Raw genomic sequence first — 25,401 nt, forward strand, 5'->3', positions numbered from 1 at the left:
TTTTACGGATTTTTTGTGTATATTTTATTTGTATATGTATATTGAGTGTATATTTTATTTCTATGAACAAAAATAATTTTTAATAGTTTTACTTTTAGGCCCTGAGAAACAGTTTGGTTATTTGCCCTAAAGTGACTGATAACTAAATTTCAGAACTTTGATGTCTTGTTTCTTTATTGCCCTCCCGACAGACACAAACTGTAAATCCCTCTCTCTATTATGTCTGGTGCCGCTTTCTTTGTGTTCTTTAAAATCAAAACAATTGTCTGGTCTCCCAGGAGATCGATTTATGTGGTGTCTGCAGATTGAAGTGCATGTACGCAATAAACTTCAAAGTGTAGTCGTGATCCACGTTTTTTTGCTGATATAGGCACTGATTGAAAATAAAATATCACAACACTGCCTTCTTAGACATCTAAAGAAGTTTTAAAAGCACACAGACATGGTCAAGAGTTTTAAATACTCCCACTTCTTCTTGTTGGAGGTGGTGTAGGACTTGACCATATGACAAACATAGTCAAGTCACCATAAATCAAAATTGACAAAAGTTTTTTTTTTTAGTTTGTTTTTCTTGTTTGAGAAGCCGTTAGACTCGGAAATACAACACAATAGGGAAGAAAAGACTATCCCCTCTTCCCTTTCATGGCGACTTTAAAGTTTTCTCCTTAAAACTGCAGTGAACCAAAGACGGTCTCAAAAATGCGGTTTGAAATATCTGGTGTTTCTGACGTCACAAACTACCTTGTAACCGATCGCATCAACGCGATGATCAACGAGTGGATGTCTGAGCTGGTGTGAGTGAGTGGAGGCGGGATTAATTTGCATATTCATACGTATACTAAATGAAATTCACTTTCATGCATGCTTTATCTCTTGAGTATAACAAATAGATGTTATTTTTGCATGAATGCTTCACAAGCTTGTTATTTAGCATATCAATGGACAGTTTTACATGCGCTGTTGCATCATACAAACCTCGAAACAGTTTTTCCAGAGGATTGACCACAGCTTTCAGATTGATCTAAAAATGTGACACATTTATATTGTATTTCTGTATGGGTGGAAAAGTTTGGAGTAATTTCTTATTATATCTAAGCGTCCTTGCGCTCCCCAAAACTCAGTCTGGTGTCTCTGGATCTCTCTGCCGTTATGATGTACAACAGACCTCCGTTTCAAGGCAAAATTGGTCCCTTTGTGTTAGAGGTGGTTATTATATAATCTATTGCAAGTGTTTGCTCTAATCACCACTGTGGACTTGTGCATTTCTCTCCACCGTCCTCTGAAAATATCCAGATTATTTGTGTGTATAAGACAAAGCAAGCTTTGTGCTCACGTTGGTGTGTGTGTGTGTGTGTGTGTGTGTGTGTGTGTGTGTGTGTCTCTCCATCAGCCACCAACCCCCTCCTGATTCCCCTTTAATTGGTTGAGAATCTGGGAGAACAGAACTTGGACAGCGCTTGAGGGGTCTTAACACAGTGTTCTGGAACTTGGATCTTAAGCACTGACTTCTGCTGATGCATGCTTACAGTATGAACTTTTCTCAGAGAGCCATCAGTACATTAAGTTTCGTTTTGTAATTATACCTTCTTTTGTGCTGTCTTGCACAGATGAATGGCCACATCATTAAAAGCTCTTTCTTAATAGTTAGTTAGAATCCACCCTGCAAATCAGAACCTGCAAGTGGGCAGCATTTCCTTTGCTTTGGCTTAAATGTAGCCTAAATGTAATTAGGCTTCTTTGCTTGTAAGCTTGTAAGGCTACAATTCTCTGCATCTCATGTTGTCAAAAAAAACTTAAATATACAGTTTTGTTTTTTTTGCAAGGAGGATTTTTTTTTTTTAAATACAAGCAGAAGCACTTTTCAAGCAAAGGATTTAATCAAAATCAAGAAACGCCTTTAAATTCGAAAGCATTAGATATTCTGTTTTGGACACTTTCTTTTACATCATGGTTAAAATTAAAAAAAGAAAATGTTCTAATATAAAGATCAGCATCATTTGTTTCCAGGTGGTCTTTTCTTTTATTTTCGTTGTTTTTAATTAGGCTATATAATTTTATGTTTCTATTAATATATAGGGCTACACATTAATTTCATAATGTTATTTCTGCAAATTAAATACATTTATCCCGCTTCTGTCATCACGCCACTTGCAAGAGATTTTTCTTTGCAGTGTAAGAACGTTAACATTATTACATCCCATTATAAATGGCCTCTGTGCTTGCGTCATTAAATATGCACGCTCCTCGAAAATTTGCAGAAAATGGCGTTGTTTGGTTTGCAGCTTCTGAGGGAAACAGTTGCAATGTCGAAGCGACGATAAACTTTCTTCTGTAGTTTTTCTGATATTTTTTTAATCTATTTTGTAGTGTTTGAAACGAATATAGCGGAGTTAGGTTGCGACATTTGCTGCGTGCTAGCAGACAACCAATCATAAACTGCAGCAGTGCTTGCCTCATTAAATATATTAATGCGCGTTAGCCAGAAACTGTCATGCGCTTTTTAGTTTTTACGTCTGAGGGGAAATATAAACATGTTTCCATAAAATGCGTTTTACTTATATTTATTATATATATATATATATATATATATATATATATATATATATATATATATATATATATATATATATATATATATATATATATATATATATATATATATAAAAATGTATACTGCAGAAGACTGAAAACAACAGTGAGGATTTACGTGATGACATTCATAAGGCCTATATTTACGTGACTCCGGTTAAAACAGCTCGCGTTCTCGTTGGGAATGGTGTAGCCTACTTTTTTTTTTAAAGAATTGTATTACAGAATGCTTCTAAACGTCAAATGCCTAACATGTGAAATTCAGCAATCTGTCTCTCAATTAGGCTACTTAACAAGTATGAACACAACGTTTACCTATTATTAAAATGGGTCTAGTTAAACGATTTTTAAACGAGAAAAGCACTGTTGTGACTCCACCTATCTTCACACACATAGCAGACAGAGAGAGAGAGAGAGACAGAGAGAGAGAGAGAGAGAGAGAGAGAGAGAGAGAGAGAGAGAGAGACAGAGGAGAGAGAGAGAGAGAGAGAGAGAGAGAGAGAGAGAGAGAGAGAGAGAGAGAGAGAATAGACGTAGGGGGCGCAGGGGTTGGTGTTTCACCCGAACCTCACGAATGCGTGAAGCTCGAACCCTGAACACCAACATCCATTATTTGAAATTAAAAGATCAAATCGTAGGGCGACCAAACATTTGTTACTGAGGCGCCACTTAATATATCTCGGCACTAATGTTCAATAAAAATCGTCTCAAGTTTCAGTAAAAGACGTTTGGAAAATCGTGACCGAACCATGGATCCGTGGAGAATTAGTTTGAGTTTATTAAACCTCTCACGATGGCAGGTGTGTGGACTGAATTCTTGCGCTCTCACAAAACCCTGAGACCGAGGAGAAAGCACACTGACCATTAAGTGGACTTATCTGGTCTGAGGAAGGTGTTTGTGGTGCATTCATCATTCTGAGTGAATTACGCTGTGCACAGGTAAGATCTTCCTCCTCATCATCATCAATACCTCCTGCGCTTCACCAGGTCTTTGTTTCAGCACCGAGGACAGATCCAAACACATCAAACACCTGCACCTGTGGGAACATCATCAATGGAAGCTGATTTCTCACCAATTCCAAAGCAAAATCAACTTTGCATTCTTAAAACAAGTTGCACAAGGTGCTGAATTTCTGCCAGATCAATTCTTCACTGGTAAGCAAGCATGCATTTTATTTACGCGCAACACTTGCATGCATTTGCGGACTCTTTGGTCAATTTTAAAATCATTTGCATGATGGAAACATCAGACTAGCCGTGAATACCACCAGAGATGAAGTATTTATCATATAGGGAACAATTAACTACATGCAGCAATAATGAGAGCATGTCAAAGTGCCTTATCGCGCGCGTTCACGGATGCTTTGGCATTTCTTGAGCACAAACCTCGTGTGATCGAATACAAACAGGGCAGGCTTGCGTTTGAATGTCATTGAGTTGTTGCTCCTTTGTTGACTATAAGTGCACTTGATTATTTGAACAAAAAAGAAATGTGATTGACAATCTGACACGCTCAACACTCTAATCAACTTTACCTCTGACAGAAACGCATTACAAAGAAATGATCAGTACACCACTGAATGGAAACATTATGCTTTATGCAAACAGTCATATAATGCAAAAAATATTTTAGGTTTGCAACTGATTGCTTTTCTGCTTGTGTCATATTTTGGCTTCGAGATATAATATTGCATATTTAGTAGAGAAATAATTGTTTATTTTATACTATAAATGTCTAAAACTAAATAGTAAGACGTCAACCTATTTCAAATTTCTTCAAGAATTATATCAAATGTGTTCTGTAACCCAGACTACATATTTGTGTTTAATATTTCAGACAGATGTTGCCAAGACGGGCAGAAACATTTTCAGGCTTTTCATACTTGTTGAAGCATTTCATAATTTGTGCTCATGTTTCTTTAATTAAGTGCATTAATTATGTCAAGCAAACATTCAAACTGTTTAAAGTCAGTGAAGCCAAACCATTCTAATTATCATACAACCTTAAAAAACAGCAATGCAATTGCAATGACTAAGTTTGATGAATTCTCTAATTTGGGTTTTGTTGACGCCAGATCAAGCCATAACAAATAAATATATTCATAACTGGTGTCAATGGCCGCACATCACGCTTGGCCATATGAATAGCGTAATTTTCCCTTGGAGCACCTTTCAGATTTCACAATCTGGCCATTAACATGACATTTTCCTGTTGAGGAGGAAACTTGCAAAACTTAACACCCTTGTTCTGTTCATCCCCTTACACTTTGGATCTGAATAGTGTAAAGCATCCATAGCAACCCATAGAGCAAAGCTGATTGGACGTGCTGAGATAAACATCTCATAGTTAATTTGCTCCATGTCTGTGAATGCTTTCGTCCCTGGCAACCTTACTGAGCCATTCAACTGGTCTGGCTGTGCTCCAGAAATTATCAATGAAACCAAAGTGTGTCTTATAAAAAAAAAGAAATAAGACCATATATTTAAGGCCCTTGTGTGGGAACAATAATGTTTTATAAATGTATTATGTGTACTGATATATGTCAGGTATTCAATAATTTATATACTTATCAGCATTCAAGCTGATGGTGAGCCCAGACTGGTAAAATCCCATCTGGTCTCTGAGTATACACATAAATTCAGCCAAAACAAGAGGATCAAGGGAACTAATTCTCCCACAATCTCTGAATTCAAGCATTCATACGCATGTACATTCATACACATACATTCTCACAGCATATATATTCATTGTGGCTTCTCTTGGTTACTTGGAATTTTATCTATAGATTTTAATGGGCAAAATAACCTGGGGTTAGAGATGTGATCCATGTGGTCCGCTCTTCAATCAGATTACACTGAAAGAAATGCAATGAAATTAAGCCCATTAATCATAATTATCACGCCGCAACCTGATGGAAAAGGTTTATTCGCCCATCAGATGTGAGCATTATTTAATTAATTTTATTACGTGTCATTAAGAAAAATGTAGGTTCTCATAAAGATTTGCATACTGATGTGATCATTAATCTGATTATATTAAACTAGCCTGTTATCATCGTCACATCTGAGTATTCAGATTTGTTGGACTGTAGACCTGGATATTGAGATATACACTATATATAGTTTTTTTTTTTTTTTTTTTCCACTACGAAATCTTGATTGCTTGTCATTTTGCTCATGCCTTCCTTCCATTGTGATTTATAGTGCACTGATTGCCCCTAGTTCAACCTTGGTTGAAGTGTCTTATTCAAGAGCAGTAATGATCCTCCTCTCAATAACTCTTCAGTGAACAGTCTTCCCCTAAGTGTCAAAGACAGTGCTGACATTAAAATCTACAAAATATTTGACATTTGTGAATGTTTCTTATTCAAGTGAGACTGTTGTTTTACTAATGCACTAATGTCCAGACCTCAGTTTATTAGCATGGACCGGTCCATTACCCTGACTCTTTTCTCTTGTCCAGCGAACAGAGGGTGCCTGTTGCTTCCATCTGTTCCAGAGAAGAGGAAAAAGACATGATTCGTTTTTAATGTTATTTAAATGTTTTTGTAGTTTTGGTCAACTGCTCCTGCTGCTGTTGGGGAAATTTAGAAATCCTAGACATATAGCTTTAACCCTTCATGTTTTCTTTGGGGATTGAAAGATGCCAGTACTCTTTTTATTTAAACTAATGACTTTTCAAGAAAGTTTACAATGCCATCAATTAACCCTGTCACCAAATGTATTCATTGCATGAATAATTATAAGAAGAATTTGTTATATTTATATAACGTTTTTCCTGGGTACTCAAAGCGCTTTACATATATTTATAAAACCTATATTTTCAAATATATTTGTCAATCAATATCTACAAACCAACATTTGGTCCCAAACCAGCCAGCTCCTACTGAATCACAGCTTAATGTAGGCTAAATTTGTAGCCTTGTTATGATTCTGGCATAGTATCCATGCCTGCAAATTTATTTATTTATTTATTTGTAGTTTAATTTGTTATTTTTGTCTTCATAGAAATTAACAAAATCACACAAATCAGGGTTTAAAACTGTATGGAGATAAACAACGGACCTCACTGAAAATTAATAGAAAATAAAAAGGTATATAATAGTTATGGTTTGCTTGACATTCTGAGATTGACAATCAAACATTTTTGACGGTTAAGCATCTCTTTTCATTGACCATTTGTTTAAAATGTATTTGTAAATTTTTTTACATTTTTTAAAAAGCATTTCAAGCCCTATTTTGTACCTGATCAGTGCAACAATAAATATGACCCTCGTGTCAGTCAAAGGCATGTGTTTTTTAGAAAATAGAAGATAACATCTAGAGAGATACTTTTTAGAGATACATTAAAGATACATTATTTTTTTCTGATCTAACCTCATTGTTTGACCAATTGTATTTTTTTTTTTTCTGGACACTTGGAAAGATTAAGGTCAGGATTCTTACAATGACATTTTTTTCTTACAAAGTTTTTTCCCGACGTTACAAAGAATGAACTCTGTTGACTTGCTATAATCTCTCAATTTAATGCACCTATGATAACAGATTTCATATTAATTAGTTATACATCTTTATCACACCGCCTTGCCACCCCAACCCACCCACTTTTTCTTGTTTCCATGGTAACAAAAGGTAAGGAACGGAAACCTAATAAACAAGATGTTGCCTCATTAGGCCAGCAGGGAGGGCAAATACCATGAATATACATGATTTATCATAAATTAAATCTCATATGGTGTTTTTGAAAAGTTAGAGGTGAAGCTGCCCTGTGTCCAGAGGCTCAGAGGAACATCTCCCTCACATTCAAATAACCTTATTCATCAGCATATCTAAGACAGTAAAATGGTACAGTGTCCAGTTTACACATATTTACTGTATTATAACTGATTTGCAATGCAACCGATACTTTATATCTTGCAATTAGAAGAGGGTAAACTTACTAGTGAGTCATTTACAAAGGTCACAATCAGAGAAATTGGAAAAAAGAAAAGAAAAACCTTTTCAGAGAAACATATGTTAGACTTTATAATTAGATGCTGACTAAGACAAGCATCAGTATTACTTTTGCTCATAATTGTTCAAAAACATTAACCCAACCAATTGAAATTTGTCCCGTAACTGATCCTGAACCGTTTATGCTACAAATGGAAATGACACCTCAAATTGTGTCGCTTGTTGAAGAGAGATGTGCTTGCTGTTACTCTTCAAAGCAATCTGACTTACTTTTTTTTTTTTACCTGACGAACGATGAAACGTGAAAAAAAAAAAAATCCCATAGATGTACATGGAATGATGAACTTGAGTCATATGGAGACCTGTGGCCTCATATTTTTAAAATGTTGCATTGAAACCGTCCTACATTTGATCATACGTTATTTCTCAAATGTGTGTACGTGTGATTAAGAGAACTAACTTACGGGCAAAAACGTGCGTACGCCTCTCTTCCAGATGTGAAATCTATAAAACGCAAATGATCTTGAAATTGTGCAAAGCTTTATGGTTTCAGATCTCTGCCTTGAAAATGCAACACCTAATTAATGTCATTAACATATAATAGAAGAGAGCACCAGTCAACGTTCAAATCTTTTACCTAAGAATGGCGGGTGACAAGAATGGCTTTGATTTCCAAAAACCTGCAGTACTCCAACACTCTGCCACAGGGAAAAGTGCGTACGTCAGCTTTGACCCTGACATGGCGCTAAGCACTTTCCACATCGAAGGAAAACATACGCAACACTCTAAGATCAAATCTGTTTGTACGCACGTTTTATTAAGGAGGCCCCAGGACTAGTAAGCAACACACAGACCTCGACCGGGATGGTAGGTTTTGTATTTCGTGAGAAATTTGGATGTTGAGGAAACATTTGAGACAAGGAAACTTGTTCATCAAGAGTCGAATTTGAACACCCTTTTTTAGCACACATACGAGATTACAAAGATATTTATTTATATTTACATCTCACTTCTCTTTTTGAGGATTAAAATAAGTTCAACGGTATAGGTAATGCCAAACATCAATAAAACAAACAAAACAGGAGAACTAGCCCAAAGCAGTGTGTAAAAGGTTTTTAAAAACATCTGAAAAATGTGTAATGTAAGAAAAACACAATCTTTGCAACTGTGTGATGGACATCCTGGCATCTCTGAATAGATATCTATTCTCTGTCAGTCTGTGTGATATATAGTTGCGAAGGACTTTCCTATCGACTGAAATTATTTATCGTTTCATCTTTTCATCCTCTTCCCTCAGGTTGTAATTTTTCATAACCTAAAAGATTATATCCATCACCTTTGACACCTTGAGAAAATTACGTAGTCGCTGGGAGTTATTGATGTGTCTGAATTAATGAAGCTAGAAAACAGAGCCTCACCTCTGAAACGTTGAGTTCAATCAGGATGAATAACTATCTAGACATGCCCGCCTCCTCATTGCAACCGCAGAACCTTATGAAAATTCAATTTCTTATGTAATATGTGACACTGTGCATTATATGCTTCTGTTATCAGATGTGTTAATCGTGTGAAAACAACGTTTTCCATTTTCAGTGTTGTTTATTTTGCATTATAAGTTGGAAAGTCAATGATTTTCATATCTATTTTTTCAGGTGCTGAGAAGATATCGAGATGTGTCTACAATCAGCGACAGACTTAGTAAATATTTCAGCCAAGTAAACCACACAGGGTAGTTATAAGGGTTCTTCACCTCTCGTAAACCCTGACATGGCACGGGTTACGCACATCTTCCTGTTCCTGTTAATTCCTCTGGCCCAAACCAGCCCCAGGTACGCCCCACCACTGGCCGGATCAAAGCGGGAGATCATCATAGACGGAGACCTGGTGATCGGAGGCCTGTTCCCTGTGCACGAGAAGGGCGAAGGGATGGAGGATTGCGGTAAGATAAACGAAGAGCGCGGGATCCAGAGGCTGGAGGCCATGTTGCTGGCGCTGGACGAAATTAACCAGGACCACCGAATCCTGCCCGGCTTGAAGCTGGGAGCCCATATACTGGACACCTGCTCTAAAGACACATATGCACTTGAGCAGTCGCTGGAGTTCGTCAGGGCTTCTCTCACAAAAGTGCATCAGCCAGGCTTCATCTGTCCAGATGGGTCGAATCCTGTGCCGGATGAATTGCCTCTGGCCATTTCTGGAGTGATTGGAGGATCATATAGTGATGTTTCTATACAGGTAAGGTAGAATGTACATCCATCTAAACACTACGCAACCCACTTTGGAACATCTTTCTTAAAAAAGAAATCTAGATTACAAGATCAGTCCGTAGGTTTTGGCTCTTGATTAATAAACCTGGCAGGTCACCTTGGACCAGCAAAAAAGAAAAAAATCTTGAACACATTCATAATGCATTCGGGTCCTTTTTGACCTTGAAGAAATACATAATTGAATAAATGGGTAACGCTTTACAATAAGGTTCATTAGTTAACATGAACTAAGAATGAACAATACTTCTACAGCATTAATTGATCTTAGTTCATATTAATTTCAAAAATTATCAAAGTCAAAGGTTGTATTTGTTATCTTTAGTTAATGCAACATGAACTAACACGAACAAACAATGAACAGCTGGATTTTTATTAACTAACATTAACAAAGATTAATAAATACTGTAACAAATGTATTGTTCATTGTTAGTTCATGTTAGTTAATACATTCACTAATGTTAACTAATGAACCTTATTGTAAAGTGTTACCAATAAATGCATAGTTTGTAGTATGTGAGCCAAACTTTGCAAATGAGCCAATTAATTCAGTTTTTTAAGAGATATGATTTTTAATGGATTATGAAAAGGTACAGTGTTAATTTGATATACTATTAGTTTTTGTTAATATTTTTTAATTACATTTTATTTTTTAATTACATTTTACCTATAGATTTTTTTTTAAAATATGTCTGTATATATTTATTAAGCTTTAGTTTTTCATTTTAATTTATTTTAGTTATTTTAGTACTTCAGCTGTTGAAATGATACATCGCCTGATGCTTTATTTCAGGTAATGTTTATTTTATTTCAAATAATAGATTTTTTTTTTATGGTTTTAGTTTCAGCTAACAATAATAAAACTTGATGGTTTAGCTCTTTAGAATGTTTTTTTCCCCTTGCTGAATCACATAAAACCCAACAAGAACATTTTCAGTCAAATTTCACCCTAAAAACTCAAATAAGAAATTATATTTTGCAAAAAGGACTGAAAACTGTTTTTAGGACCATTGTAGGTTCATTGAAATTAAGCACATTCAAATTTTATTGCAAAAACAATTATATTATTTAAATTACTTTTATCATGAATATTAATTAGATGATGTAACAATCCGTCAGTAGTTAAAAGGCAGGTAGACATAGTAATGGTAGATTACTTCTTGTGCAAGTGTTCAATCCACTACCGAAGTAAACAAAGGCTTCTGATTGGTCTTAAAATCTTGTTTTATGCAACCGGCTGCAATTTTCTTTTTGCACAGTGGCATGACTCTTACAAAATAATTTGAGCTCACTGAACTTTGAAAAGCGGTTGCTACGCCCCTGCAGAAAAAATTATGTTCAGTTTGTTGTTTGAATAATCTCAGACTATCATTAATATAGTTTCTCAATTTTCCAAATGTTTATTTGCATTCTCACACATAGATAGGGTTATGAAATACGATCAAAAAGTGTTATCATACTAGTAAGCATAACATACCGAGGAAGTACTTCTGACCACGTCTCTTTTTGTTACATTACACTCAACTCCTCCCTATCAAACCCAAGCAACATACACATCCGCCCATATCTCTGTCAGCACAAAAGCTTCCTCTGTACAGACTGACCTCCTCCTGAGCGAAGCGCCCAGAGACTGGGAATCTACAGCTTGTTAATTACGGTTCTCTGCCTTTAGGCTGTGATTAGCATGAGACAACTGAACGCTAATTGCCCTACACTCGTTTTATATGGTTGGAATCGTGGCTTAATTGTTACATCAGCTGTGCTGGAATTTACATTGCTAACCACGGTACACACATTGGAGACAGATGGTCCTGATCTAAGCTCAACTTCAGCTCTAGTAAGATGGATGCCAAATGTTGGGGGTCATTTAATGAGAAGTTGAATTTTACCTGATAAAAGAGTTCTAGATAAAAGAGTTCAACATAATATGAGAACACACTGAATTTTCAGAACGTTACGTTGCCGATAGTATGAGTAAATTAAAAATGTTTACTCGTTCTCCGTATTACCTGGACTAAGAAATTTGCATTTATTTGTCAGCAAAATTCAGCCTGATGACGCAGGGCTTTCGTGAAAACTACAGATTATACGCATTTTTGTATCCCCGCCCAAGGACACAGAACAGCAGTTTCTTTCAGTTTTCCCTCATCGTTTGGCCTAAAACACTGTTCATGGTCATCCAGTTTGAAATGTTGACTACAAACACAGAGGTACACAGAGGTTTTTCAGATTTTCCGTCATGGCGTTCTCTCCGTATTTATGATTCTTTGCAGCCTTTAGCCACACTACATGCTGGATCCTTCACTGGAAACCTAAAGTAACTCACTCCCACTAAAAATTTACTCTTTGAATTCTTGCACCTGAGAACAATACAAGTCTACATCATTAGGACTAAAAGTTTGCTTAGAGGGATTTCCTTCTAAAGCAAAACTGTATTTGATTCTGGTAAGCATATCCATAGCAGACTAGTGGGAGTGTTTTGGACAGCAACATGTGCATATGGGTGTTGAAGTTTTCCTATCTTTTTGGCAAAAGGGAAGAAAACTAAAAAAAATTCTCAGTTTTCTCTGGTCAGGTAAAAAAAAAATCGCCTTTCTACTGTATAGACCAGCGGTGCCAGCGGTGAAGTGCACCTTTAAAACATCATTCCAGTAAGCATTGTTATTGTTATCTAAAACTGAAATTATTTAAAATTGTTTTTAATTATTGAAATAAAGCTAAAGTAAAATAAAATGTAAATATAGGTGAAAAAATGAAACCAGTTTTTAAAAAAAAACAATTATTCGAAATTTTAACTAACTGATATGATATCTAAACTAACTGATATGTATAGAAGCCCTGAACCACAACATAAAAAAAAGAGCATTTCGAGAATAGTCGAAATATTTTTAAAATAAAGTCAAAATTACGAGAATACTTTCTTCCGCAGAAGTTCTTTTTTTTTTTCTTTTTTTTTAAGAAATGCGCTTGTGTAGTCGAACTGCTTCTGACATGGATCTAAATATAACAGTAGATTTTTATTTTTATCTGGGCTTTCAACAAAGCAAAATCTACTATGCTAATCTAACACACACACACACACACACACACACACACACACACACACACACACACACACACAGACACACACACACACACACACACACACACTTCTACGGAAGAATGTATTTTCGTAATTTTGACTTTAAAAAAAAAATCCGTAAAGTTTTTTTTTTCTAAAATTACGAGAATAAAGTCGAAATATTTCGATTTTATTCTCGTAATTTTTTTTTTTTTTTTTTTTACAGATTTTTTTTTTTTTTTTTTTTTTTTTACGTTGCGTTTCAGGGCTTCCGTATAATTTATTAAACTAAAACGGAAATGAAAATAAAGCTAAATTGAAATAAGAATAATAAAAAAAAATTACAAGCACAACAGAAGTTAAACTAACTTTTAGTTTAACTAAGTGTTGCCATGACATAATTTTCCTATGGTCCCAAAGTGGCTAATCATATGGCATTTCAGAGAAACCTGAAATAAAAAAAATTGACACAAATAGTCCGTCAACAAATATATAACAAAATATTTGAACTATGCTTTATAACCAAGAAATTGATGCATTTATGTGCACAATATATTGTGCAGAGAAACACACAAACATTTCAGTTTTTCCCTCTTGTGGGAAGGATGTCACAGCCAGCGACAGCAATTGAAGGTCTCAGAGGAGCTCTTCCAACTGTGCTGGCCAACAAGGCCATGACAAGCTTGCCAAAGCCCATGCCACCTGTCCAGCACTGGGGTGAAAGAGCTTCGAGGGGTCTTCAGGCAGACTGGAGCTCGTTCAGCCCAGTGCTAAATGAGAGACGCTCTTGGCAGTTAACCCAAAGAAGCATGACACAACTGAACATGAATATAAAGGAGGGAGATAACACACAGGGTAGTACATGTCCTTGCTGGTTTTCTCACACCTGTTTTTCACCCATTGCCATCTGGATTGTGAGGACTGACATATTACCATTTATTGGTTGATGGTACAAAGCTTTATGTGTGTGTGTGGGTAATGGTGGCGGGAGGCAGAGCTATATCGAGTGCTGGAGTGGGTGGTGGCGATGAGATTGGCAGACTATCCCGCTAATTTTGTGAGTGACAGCTCCCTAGAGAGGGAATAAACAAAATCGTCATGGTTTAACAACTCACAACACCCATCATTCTTGATAGCTTAATTATCTCATGGTTAAATTCATATTCATAATGCACATCATTACAAGCAAACATCATGGAAAATCTGGCTTGTATTTTCTTTCATTATTTAGATATTAAAAGAAATATATAAAAAAAATTAATCACCTTCATGCCATTTCAAATTCATTTGATTTTCTTTTGTCTATGACAAAGCTCCAAAGCAAAATAAGTTCCCAAATGAAAAAAGGCACCATAAATGTTTCATGAAAGTAGTCCATATGCCCCATGTGCTATATTCCAAGTCTTTTGACGTCATGTGATTTGTAGTGATGCGAGAAACAAATATTTTCTAAAACTCTGAAACAATTGGCACCTGCTGGTCAGAATGGTATAAATGCAATGAAAACTCCCAAGCATGCTTTAATGAGTTTGTAACACCTGCTTTTATAACATTTTTGATGCTGCATAAAGAATTCAAATCATCATACAGTCAGCAAACACATAACATACACAGACGTTCAGTTGCGAAAGAAACACCAAATACTTCGGACTTTTATAGTAGCGTTTTGGCTACCAAGAGCTCAGTCTTTGGAGTTGTAGGAGTGAGATGAAACAGTCCTTAACTGCAATGTTGGTGAAGCCGCATCAGCCTGCAAACGAGTCTCCAATTAATTGTAGCTCATGAAATGAACAATAGATGGAAAGGGTGTTGTTGGCATATGACTTATGACTTGAAAAATACCACATGAGTCATTTATGGTGCTTTTGCGTCCTTTTTGAAGCCGGAAAGACCGGAAAATCGTGATCGTAAAATAGTAAGAAAATCAGGGTAAAAACAATAATTTTTACTACTAGTAAATCTGTCAGATTAAATGGCAGAAAACTGTTTGTTGAGATTTTGTATATGCGAGACATTTGGAGAGTTATTGAGGAAGGCATTTGATAATGCCAACCAATCAATAGCCACAATACTCCTTTCATCGACAGCACATTTTCTCTCCCGCACAAGGTGACGGAATATATTATCATGTTTTTCTAGCACAAAATGTGTGTGTGTGTGTGTTAGCACACAATTATAAATAATAATGACATGTGACAAAATATCCTCAGGTGCTGTGTGGAATTAAGAGAAAGTATTGTCTGACTATTTCATGCTTGCAAGTCTCTTAAGGTGAAAATGTTGTTTGCCAGGAGTCACTGTTCGTTAGTGTTTTTGTATGTAATAACGGAGTGGGTGTGTGTGTCTCAAGGTCACTCATATGGAGATCTCCACTGTGGTCTGAGACACTGAAAATGTTAATAGGTTGTAACTGCATGTGGTGTTCTTGGGATGCCAAAACAACAGACAAATAACTCTCATAATTAATGCCATATAAATGCCAAGTCATTTGCATTTCACACATAATTAAAGAGAATTAGAACTAAATTATAATTAGCACTCCAATATTTCAAACCACTATGCATACCTTGTTTATTTGTTTTTCATGTTTAGACATTTGCAATTCTCTCTTACCAGAGAGTGAAGACACCACTTGGCTCTGTAGCACTTGGTGAAGAAGTGTCCTGGGAAAAAACAGATGGTGTTGTTATGTTAAGAGGCTGGGAAAGCTTGAAAAGGGGTTTTGCTGTCACAGAGCATCACTTGACCCTGTTTAGCCTTTCATTTGGGTGTGCAGCTCACATTCAGGACAGGGTCAGACACTTCGTCATTCTTTCACAACCCTCTCTAACTGCTAGAACAGATGAAGCTTTGTTTTTGACCAGCCTTTGAAAAACGTTTTTAAATAAGATGAGAATTGCACAAAGATTGGATTATCATCTGTTTCATGTTAAAACTAAGAATTACAAGTCAGGAACAACTAAATTATGGATTGAATTTTCTGATGAAAATTTCTGAGTTATTTGTCTATGGAAAACTTGCAACCACAATGCTGTGTCCCTTTTTTTTAACCAGGGGGTTGTTGCTATGGAGTTACTTAGGTGTTTTGATGCCAAGACATTACTAGATAATTGCTAGGGTGTTCAGGCTGGTTGCTAATGTGTTGCTAGGTCAGTGGTTCTCAGCTTTTTGAATCCAAGGCCCCCCATTCTCAGAGACAATATTCAAGATATTTCTTGTACTTCTGCTGCTCATTTTCAAACTTTATTTAAAGATATATAAAAATAAGTTAAAAAAATAAGTTTCTTGATTCCAAAAGTTTCAAGAACTGAATGCTCTTCGGAATTCACTCTTTATGACCAATTCATTTACTTTTGTAAAAAAGATGCAGATTTATACTGTTTTTAATAAATAAATAAATAATTAACAATACATTTAATAAAATGGGACAAACAGTCTATTTGCCCTAATGTCTGCTATAGCGCCCTTTGTGGCAGTGATGAGATTAGATAGATAGATAGATAGATAGATAGATAGATAGATAGATAGATAGATAGATAGATAGATAGATAGATAGATAGATAGATAGATAGATAGATAGATAGATAGATAGATAGATAGATAGAGTTATTATAAAAATGTATACTTTTATTATGCAAAACTTTTTTTTTAACTAACAAATAGATGTTGCTTACTAGCTCATCTCTATATGATACACTGGCCTCTAGATACTGTATGTCTTGGGATCCTTCCTTCAATGACAATTTTTGTTATAGTCTGACTGAAATCGCACTTTCAGGTGCAGATAAGTGCACTTTCAGTGGCAATGACAATGTCACGTATTGCTGCTTTTTAGAGCCTCGCTGGAACTTTAACGTTATGCTATTATGATTTGCAGCAAAAAACCTCCTCTTAGAATTGGAAATGCAGCGAGGTCTATATCTCCATGTTCCACTGTCTGGGTAGGGCAACAGTACTCACACTAGAGTCAGTTCAGGTGGTCCCTGTCAAATGCTTCAGCTGCATTCTGGCAGTTTCTGTTTTCTGAAGAAAATGAATGATACGCAACTGGAATATCAACATCTGCTCGAGCTTCTAAAGCTGAGAAGCAGTGGCCAGTGACACTTAAGAGGTGTTGACGACTGCGTTCGATTTCCAGACAGCTCACACATATTAACAACACAGCTCATTTAAATTCTACTTTTCTAATGGGTGGGTGGTGTGCCAATTCCTTTTTTTGGGAAAATTTAAATGCCAGGAAAAAACACAGGGCTAATTCAATGCAACTATAATTTAAAGGGATAGTTCACCCAAAAATGAAAATTCTGTCAGTATTTACTTGCCCTCATGTTGTTCCAACCCCGTAAGACCTTCGTTCATCTTCAGAACACAAATTAAGATATTTTTGATTAAATCTGAGAGGTGGATTACTCCTCCATAGGCTTCTAAGGGATTGAAACTTGTTCCCCAAAAAGTTATTGAAGACATCTTTAAAATAGTCCAAGTGACTACAGTGGCTCAATCCTAAGTTTATCAAGCGATGAGAATACTTTTTGTGCGCAAAAAACAAACAAAAATAACGACTTTATTTCAACTATTAATTTCCTTCTCTGTGGGCCTCGAGTCAGTTCACTAGTTTAACAGCGTACGCTTCTGTGTTGTACGTCACACGCATCACCCACATGACCAGCGTCGGCCAATAGTGAGCCTACATGTGACGTAGCTCTACACTATCACACTACGTTAACTGACTAGAGGCCCACAGAGAAGGGGCTGGCAAGTTTCAGTCCCTTAGAAGCCTATGGAGGAGTGATCCAGCTCTCAGATTTAATCAAAAATATCTTAATTCGAGTTCCGAAGATAAACGAAGGTCTTACGGGGTTGGAACAACATGAGGGTGAGTAAATACTGACAGAATTTATATTTTTGGGTGAACTATCCCTTTAAGTATTTTAATTCCACTTTTTACTGATTTTCTCACTTTTGATTACGATTTAGCCTGACAATTGTCAAATTTAGCAGAGGACATGCCAAACTAGCTTTCTTCCTCTGTGGGGGATTGCATTTGTCTAAATGGATTCAATTTTCTCATTTTCACCTCTTTGCAGACTGTCTGCTCTCCCTCAGGCTTGAATAAACTGAGCTATGTAAGTGTGCTTGTCAGAAACTGACATGTAAGTTCACCATCCATCAGCTCTAATGTCTGTCAGCTGAGAGCTGAACCCAACAGCTACAACCAAATAATTTTGTTACATTTTGAGTTATTATTTAAATCATGCTATCCATCTTATTGGCCCAAAACAGTCAGGCTTGTATGTCTTGTCGTCCTCTTGTGATAATCGCTAGTTCAATAATAATACAATAGAATTAAAGATTTTATGGTCTGTAGTTTCAACTACAATTTTTCAATATTCTCAAGTAACAAAAATACTTTCCTCTGTCACCACTCTTAGTGTAAATTAAAAATATCTCTCAAATCAGATTTTGAAGGTGTCATGGCCTGAGGAAAACTTGCACCATATCTAACATTATAATTTTGTTCGCTAGCACAGTTATCTTGCGTGATCAGAATTAGGTCTGTCTGAGTCCCATGAAACTATGGCCTGAAATGATAGGCTCAGATGAGGGAGATAGGAAAACAGGACAGAGGTAAAAGCTGTATCTTTCTCCCTCCCACATTAAAAAGAATGTTATGGGGCATCTTGCGCTTACCGAATTTGCAAAGAGCATCTGTGGGTCACTGACTCATTGGGAAACTAGGGTTTTTAATTTATGGTAGATACTGAAAAACAAACATTTTCAGTGACATAAAGGGCACTTTGAATTATGTTTTTTAGTGGAAATACCTGCATCTTATTCCATAACTGCCCACAGTCCCTCATAACCTGATAAATGCACTGAAATAGCATTGCACCATATTAACATTTATTTTAAACAGGCGACTTTCATTCTTTTCAGAGCAAAAACGCATTCTATGTAAATTAGAATCATTATAGATTACCCCATATTCAGGAAACCCAGCACTATTTGTCTGAGGCAATTACCATTGTGCTACCGCCACCCACATAAAGCTGGCAGTAAACAGAAATTAAAAAAAAAAATAACATTTCTACAATTTACATAATTAATGGATGTTAAAATAATGTAGATAATGTGCCTAATTCCTTTAATAAAACAACAACTTAAGCTAAATTTGCTATGTCTAAATCTTAGGTCTATGCAAAGTGTGGTAAAATGGTTGCATAAAATTATATTATAAAAAAGTATTACTGCCTATGCCTAATAATCAATTATTTTTCTTTCTTTGCAGGTGGCAAACCTTCTTAGGCTCTTCCAGATCCCACAGATAAGTTATGCTTCCACTAGTGCCAAGCTTAGCGACAAATCCCGTTATGATTATTTCGCCCGAACTGTCCCACCAGACTTCTATCAGGCTAAAGCCATAGCTGATATCATACGGTACTTCAACTGGACCTACGTTTCAACTGTAGCCTCAGAGGGTGACTACGGTGAGACGGGTATCGATGCGTTTCAACAAGAAGCCAGAGTACGCCAAATCTGCATCGCAACTTCAGTGAAAGTCAGCCGCTCAGTAAACAGAGGAAATTATGAAAATGTTGTTCGTTCGCTTCAGCAAAAAGCCAATGCCAAAGTGGTGATTCTCTTCACCAGAAGTGAAGATGCAAGGGAACTGCTCTCTGCCGCAGCCAGGATGAACGCTACCTTCATTTGGGTGGCCAGCGACGGCTGGGGAGCGCAGGAGAGCGTAGTCCATGGCAGCGAGAAGGCCGCTAATGGGGCTTTCACCATTGAGCTTGCCTCATACTCTATTAGGGAGTTTGAAGACTATTTCACCAAGCTAACACCAGAATTGAACACACGGAACCCATGGTTTAGGGAATTCTGGGAGCATAGGTTTGGCTGTCGTCTACATGAACACGGCTGCGCCAGTAATAGCCTGAGGAATGGGTCGTTTAAGCCAGAATCAAAGATCATGTTTGTAGTGAATGCAGTCTATGCCATGGCCTATGCCCTGCACAACATGCGGCAAGCTGTGTGCCCCAATACCACAAAGGTGTGTGACGCCATGAAGCCAGGCAATGGAAAGAGGTTCTACCGGGAGTTTATTCTCAAGACTAAGTTTGATGGTGAGTAGCGACCAGTTGAGATCTTTCAAGTTCTATTACACTTAGTTCTATTTTTTGCAATAGAACATTTCCTTCCAATCTATGAAGCAGCTCTTCAATTATCTACCTAAAATTTGATCTAACCAATATGTCTTGATGCACCGAAACTTCATTTCACTTGTCACACATCCTTTATCAAATTATCAGAGAGCTCCCAACTGGTCTCCAAGCGAATGCAATCTCAGACAGGATAATCAGTTTGACAGACCATGGACTATATACTGATTTATTGGAAGTGGTTTCAACAGATTAAATCTTTCAGTTTAAATGTTGAGAAATAAATTTGAGAGATTAGCTAACATTACATCACTAAGATTAGTTTCTGAATTGAGATTAATTGCACATTCAATTTAAAATGAATTAATGTTGCATTTAGTCTATGGTTTCAGAATTCAGGCTTTAATGAAGTTACTGTAATGTTGTTAAACCTTTTCAGCCCCTTTTAGGCCTGCTGACACTGAGAACGTAGTGCGGTTCACCTCATTAGGTGATTGCCTGGGTCGCTACAACATCTTCCACTACCACAAAGAGGAAAACAAGTATTTCTACCGGAAGGTAGGCTACTGGGCACAGAGCTTAGTGCTCAATACCAGTCTGGTGCCTTGGGCAGGTGGAGCAATTCCTACATCTCAGTGCAGTGACCCATGCCAACCCAATGAAGCTAAAAGCATGCAACCTGGGGACGTTTGTTGTTGGATTTGCATCCCATGCCAACCCCACCAATTCCTCCTAGATGAATTTACCTGTGTGGACTGTGGATTTGGAGAATGGCCCCTTGCTAACCTCACAGGTTGCTATGAGCTTCCGGAGGAGTACATTCACTGGTCGGACGCATGGGCAGTAGGACCCGTCACCATTGCCTGTCTGGGAATGCTGTGTACGCTTGCCGTGGCTGTGGTTTTCTTACGGAACAATGACACTCCGGTGGTGAAAGCTAGCGGTCGAGAACTTTCATACATCCTGCTATTTGGTGTACTCCTTTGCTATGCCATGACCTTCATTTACATTGCCAAACCTTCGGCATTTGTGTGCACCCTGCGACGTCTTGGCCTTGGCTCCTCCTTTGCGGTTTGCTACTCGGCTTTGCTGACGAAGACCAACAGGATTGCTCGGATCTTTGGTGGGGCAAGAGACAGTGCCCAACGTCCACGCTTCATCAGCCCTGCCTCTCAGGTAGCAATCTGTGCCATACTGATCTCTGCCCAGCTGTTGGTCGCTCTTGTCTGGTTGATGGTAGAGGCACCGGGTGTGAGGAAAGAGGTGGGTCCAGATCGAAGAGATATAGTGACTCTGAAATGCAACAGCCTGGACTCAAGCATGCTGGTGTCCCTCACCTACAACTGCATCCTCATCATCCTCTGCACCTTCTATGCCTTCAAGACCAGGAAATGTCCAGAGAACTTCAACGAGGCCAAGTTCATCGGCTTCACCATGTACACCACCTGCATCATCTGGCTGGCCTTCCAGCCCATCTTCTACGTCACTGCCAGTGACTACAGAGTAAGTAGGATACATAGTTAGAAACAAGTTTGAAGGTACATGCCAATCTATTGTAATGATATCATCTACTTCAGTTACCCAATCGTGGTTCTGGAGTACTTCCAAGAATACACTTTTTGGATGTCTCCCTTATCTAATGCACACAGGTTTTGGAGTCTCTATTTATGAACTGATCATTTGAATCATGTGTTGATTAGGGTAGGGGTGTCCAGTCCTGATAGCTCTAAATTGCTCCAAACCCCCTTTCTGGAAGTTTCTAGTAATCCCGGAGAGCTTGATAAGGTGATTCAGATGTGTTTGATTACAGTAGGAGCGAAACGCTGCAGGACAGTTGACCTCCAAAAGCAGAATTGAAGAACCCTGCATTGGGGAGAAAATGTGCTGTGTTGGAGATACTACATGACTAGGGGTGGGAACCACTGATTTATTTCATATAGACATGATCCTAAAAGGTACATAAAGACAATCTAAAAAAAACCATACAACATAAAAAAAACATCCTGTTTGTGTGCACAGTTCCTAGCCAGAACAAGCTGCAAAATGAGTCAGAATTTATGCCAATAGTGGCTATGCAAGATTGTCTTTTATTCTTATGCTAAAGAGGAGATACTTCGTGAACCTCCATACATTTACACAAACAGATATCTGCTGAAATGTAACAAAAACAAAACATGAAAACTAATAATACATATTAGTTTATTAGATTATGCAGTGAATACCCTATTACCATACGGCAAAACATCCTTGAGATTTTGCTTTTTTCAGAAGACAGAAGCAGTCGGAAGATATGCTAAAAACTCAACTTCAGTCTTGAGGTTTTCTGCAAGTCATGACACCAAACAGGAGATTACTTTTAGAGCTGGCCTCTGGCTCTCATAACCAGACAAACTCAGTGTGCCAGCGCAAACATACAGTGATGTGAATGTCTAGTCGATATAGTAGCACTATCTGAGGGATGAGGGCTGCCTGTCGCATGTTATCAGGAGACTCTCATCGCTGTGGGGTGAGAGATGTCAGAGCTCTGTTAGTTTCATTGTGGACACGGTCATCAAGAATGCCCCCTGGCTGAGAGTGGCAATCCCTGCACTGCAACAGAAAATCGTTTTACAACACAAACACACTATATCCACAGAGAATTATACCAGTTATTATACCAGTCAATTATATCATTTTGGTGCTGTCAATATCACTGCTGGAGTGCTATGTAGTATCAGCCAGTTAAACCTTCGGAGGAAGAAGAGAAGAGGCAATACCTAAAGATTAAGTATCAGGGAAAATATTTATTTAACCACTATAATAGTAGATTTTTTGGTTTGGGAGGTTCTCAGTCTGAATAAACTGCGAAATATGCTGGGTTTTCCGCCAACTGGCATCCACGGGGTGCCGAAATACTAAACAGAGGCTGCGTCCGAAATCGCATTCTCTTCATGACTGCTAAAAAAGTATGTTGTATATAGTATGAATGTGTGTAGTATGAATGTAATCTGGACATACTACAGTGCATTCGCCATGTTGTCATTGTCATGTGACCTACCAGCGTCAGTAACGTCACATCAATGCCATTCATAAATCCTCTCCTGTGGCCTCATGGTATAGTAAAGTGTCCATTATATGCACACTTTAGAATCTCGTCGGAAGTAGTAGGTCATCCGGGTACTTCTCGCCTCCTCTTTTATGAGTACTATGAATTCGTAGAACTCGAGTACTTTTGTCACATTTTTTCACCTACTATATAGTTGGGAAGTATGCGATTTCAGATGCAGTCAGACATTCCAAACCTAAACTCATATTTCAAAGGTGAATAACTGGCTCTAGCATTGTTTTTTTTTTTAGAGAAACGAGTATGTGAACTTAACATGTTTCCTAAATATCTGCAAACATATGGTATTTGTATGCATTAGTTCAGCCAAAAAATATTACATACAGCACCTTTAATCTGGTATTACCTCATGATATTTGGACATGATATTATGATAATACCATGGTTTTGGACGTCTCTCCATTGCATTCTTTGAAGTACCAATGTAAATACAATGGTACATGCATTCAATAATCACTTGGTACCATGGTAAATATAACAAAGTGCTAGGGTATTATCTTCTATCATCACTTTACAAAGCTACCAACACAGAACTTATTCAGGTAATGAATACGAAACATAGTTCAATCAAACACCGGTCCTATTTAACCTCAAATTCCAGAATTAGGAAATTATATTTTGCTTAAAGAAAATAAAGCCTATTTTTAGTCTTCATTTGTTCATGCAAAATATAAAATATTTTTTCCTTTTAATTTTGCACTAAAATCTGACAAAGGCTGGTGTTCATGACATTCATTGTGTATGGTAACAAACTGTTGTGAGCCAGGTTCAATGATACTTATCTGAACATGTTAAATCTGGTTGACCCCTGTACAGGTCCAGACCACTACCATGTGCATCTCCGTCAGTCTGAGTGGCTCTGTGGTGCTCGGCTGCCTCTTCGCCCCCAAGATCCACATCATCCTTTTCCAGCCGCAGAAGAATGTGACCACTCTGAGGGCAAAAGAAAACCGATTCTCCACGGCAGTCACCGCACCGAGCTCCACCTACTCACAAGGTAACCACATGCACTCCTAAAGCTTCAGCTAATGGTTATTGGTCATCTCCTTTACTGCAATTATCTTTTTCTACAGCTTCAGCCTCTACTATAGTGCCAACTGTGTGTAATGGGCGAGAAGTGGTGGACTCTACAACATCATCGTTGTGAAGACGTGTTCAAGCAAGATGGGGCCAATTTTATATCACGTCATCAAAATCAGGAGTTGAATGCAATTTCGTAGACTTGTGCTCTTTATTTGATACTCTAATCAAATATTTGGAATCAATCTCAGTTTATCTCATGATCTTATCCTGGACACCTATGCATCATTCTTGATGGTGTCCCAAATGATCCCATGGTCACCTCTATCTTGACCAAGCATGTTTTTGTCTTTCAGTTACACAATAAAGCTATTCTTTATGATCAAGACCTTGAAAGGACAAGGACCACTGTAAATGTGATTATAAATCCATGTGCCAATGAGCTAGTCTAGTAAATTTAAAGCCACTTGACAAGGGAAAGGAAGTTGTTTTGAAGAAAAATGAAGCTGCAACTAGACTTGGCCATATGTGCCCTTTATTTATGTACACTACAAAAGATGTTGACTAGTCTTAAGTAATGTTAACAGTAGACTTTGATTTCTCAGTCTTTATAACTGTATTTGGTTGGACTTCAGCGATTCGTCGTTGGGGAAAGGCATGATAAACGAATGTTTCAGTCTCGTGATTACTACAACCACAGGACCTTGATCATCAGTGAGACTTGCACAAAAAATATTATGATTTTTTTGTACCCCAGGGTATGTGATTTTAGATGCTGTATTCTCAGTAAATGGGAGACTGTAACCAATTTCTTGTTTTAGTTTGGTGGTAAAATAGTCCAATTTCATTTGGATGAGTTTGTCTTTTTAGTGTTGTGGTATAAAGTCTCTCGTTCGGTCCTCATTGATTAGTTTAGGTGTCATTGCAAGATGGAAAAACTAACTATATTATGTATTTCCCTTTTTTGAACTTGCATTAATTCTTAGTTGTCAGTTTTGGGGAAAAAAGTAGGTAACAATACAGATGTTTTAATGTGAATTTTGGTGAACCAGTCAGTGTTATACTTGTAATATATGTAAATAAATTATTTTTAAAAAAATAAATCACTGAAGTCTTCATTTGGCTCACACCACACCACTCCTCTACCCATCAATAAATGCAGTATTTCATTTGAGTTTAACATGTAGACTCTTCCACTAATAACAAATTCGTGCTTGTTTATAGAGCTGTAGACAAATGTAGTGAAAC

The 25,401-nt window shown here is 37.3% G+C and overlaps 1 protein-coding gene across 2 annotated transcripts; it reads left to right on the forward strand.

Moving 5' to 3' along the window:
* Nucleotides 1–3,068: 3,068 nt before the first annotated feature.
* On the forward strand, nt 3,069–25,256 carry grm2b (glutamate receptor, metabotropic 2b). 2 transcript variants are annotated; one of them, XM_077203840.1, is made up of 6 exons: nt 3,069–3,528; nt 9,195–9,777; nt 19,157–19,994; nt 20,470–21,533; nt 23,950–24,130; nt 24,207–25,256. In XM_077203840.1, exons 2-6 carry the CDS (start codon nt 9,310–9,312, stop codon nt 24,278–24,280), a joined length of 2,625 nt encoding a protein of 874 aa, XP_077059955.1. In that variant the 5' UTR covers nt 3,069–3,528; nt 9,195–9,309; the 3' UTR covers nt 24,281–25,256. The 2 variants fall into 2 exon arrangements, with proteins under 2 accessions (XP_077059955.1, XP_077059953.1); XM_077203838.1 differs by having other exon boundaries at nt 3,119–3,744.
* The last annotated feature ends 145 nt before the right edge of the window (nt 25,257–25,401 follow it).

Source organism: Siphateles boraxobius, unplaced genomic scaffold, assembly GCF_051911475.1.
Source record: "Siphateles boraxobius isolate OS27281-9 unplaced genomic scaffold, OSU_SipBor_1 5, whole genome shotgun sequence".
NCBI lineage: Eukaryota > Metazoa > Chordata > Actinopteri > Cypriniformes > Leuciscidae > Siphateles > Siphateles boraxobius.

Coding starts and splice junctions, on each gene's coding strand:
- grm2b (XM_077203840.1), top strand. CDS start 9,310: ATGGCACGGGTTACGCACATCTTCCTGTTCCTGTTAATTCCTCTGGCC. Junction 21,534..23,949: donor TCACTGCCAGTGACTACAGA/GTAAGTAGGATA, acceptor ACCCCTGTACAG/GTCCAGACCACTACCATGTG. Junction 24,131..24,206: donor GAGCTCCACCTACTCACAAG/GTAACCACATGC, acceptor CTTTTTCTACAG/CTTCAGCCTCTACTATAGTG.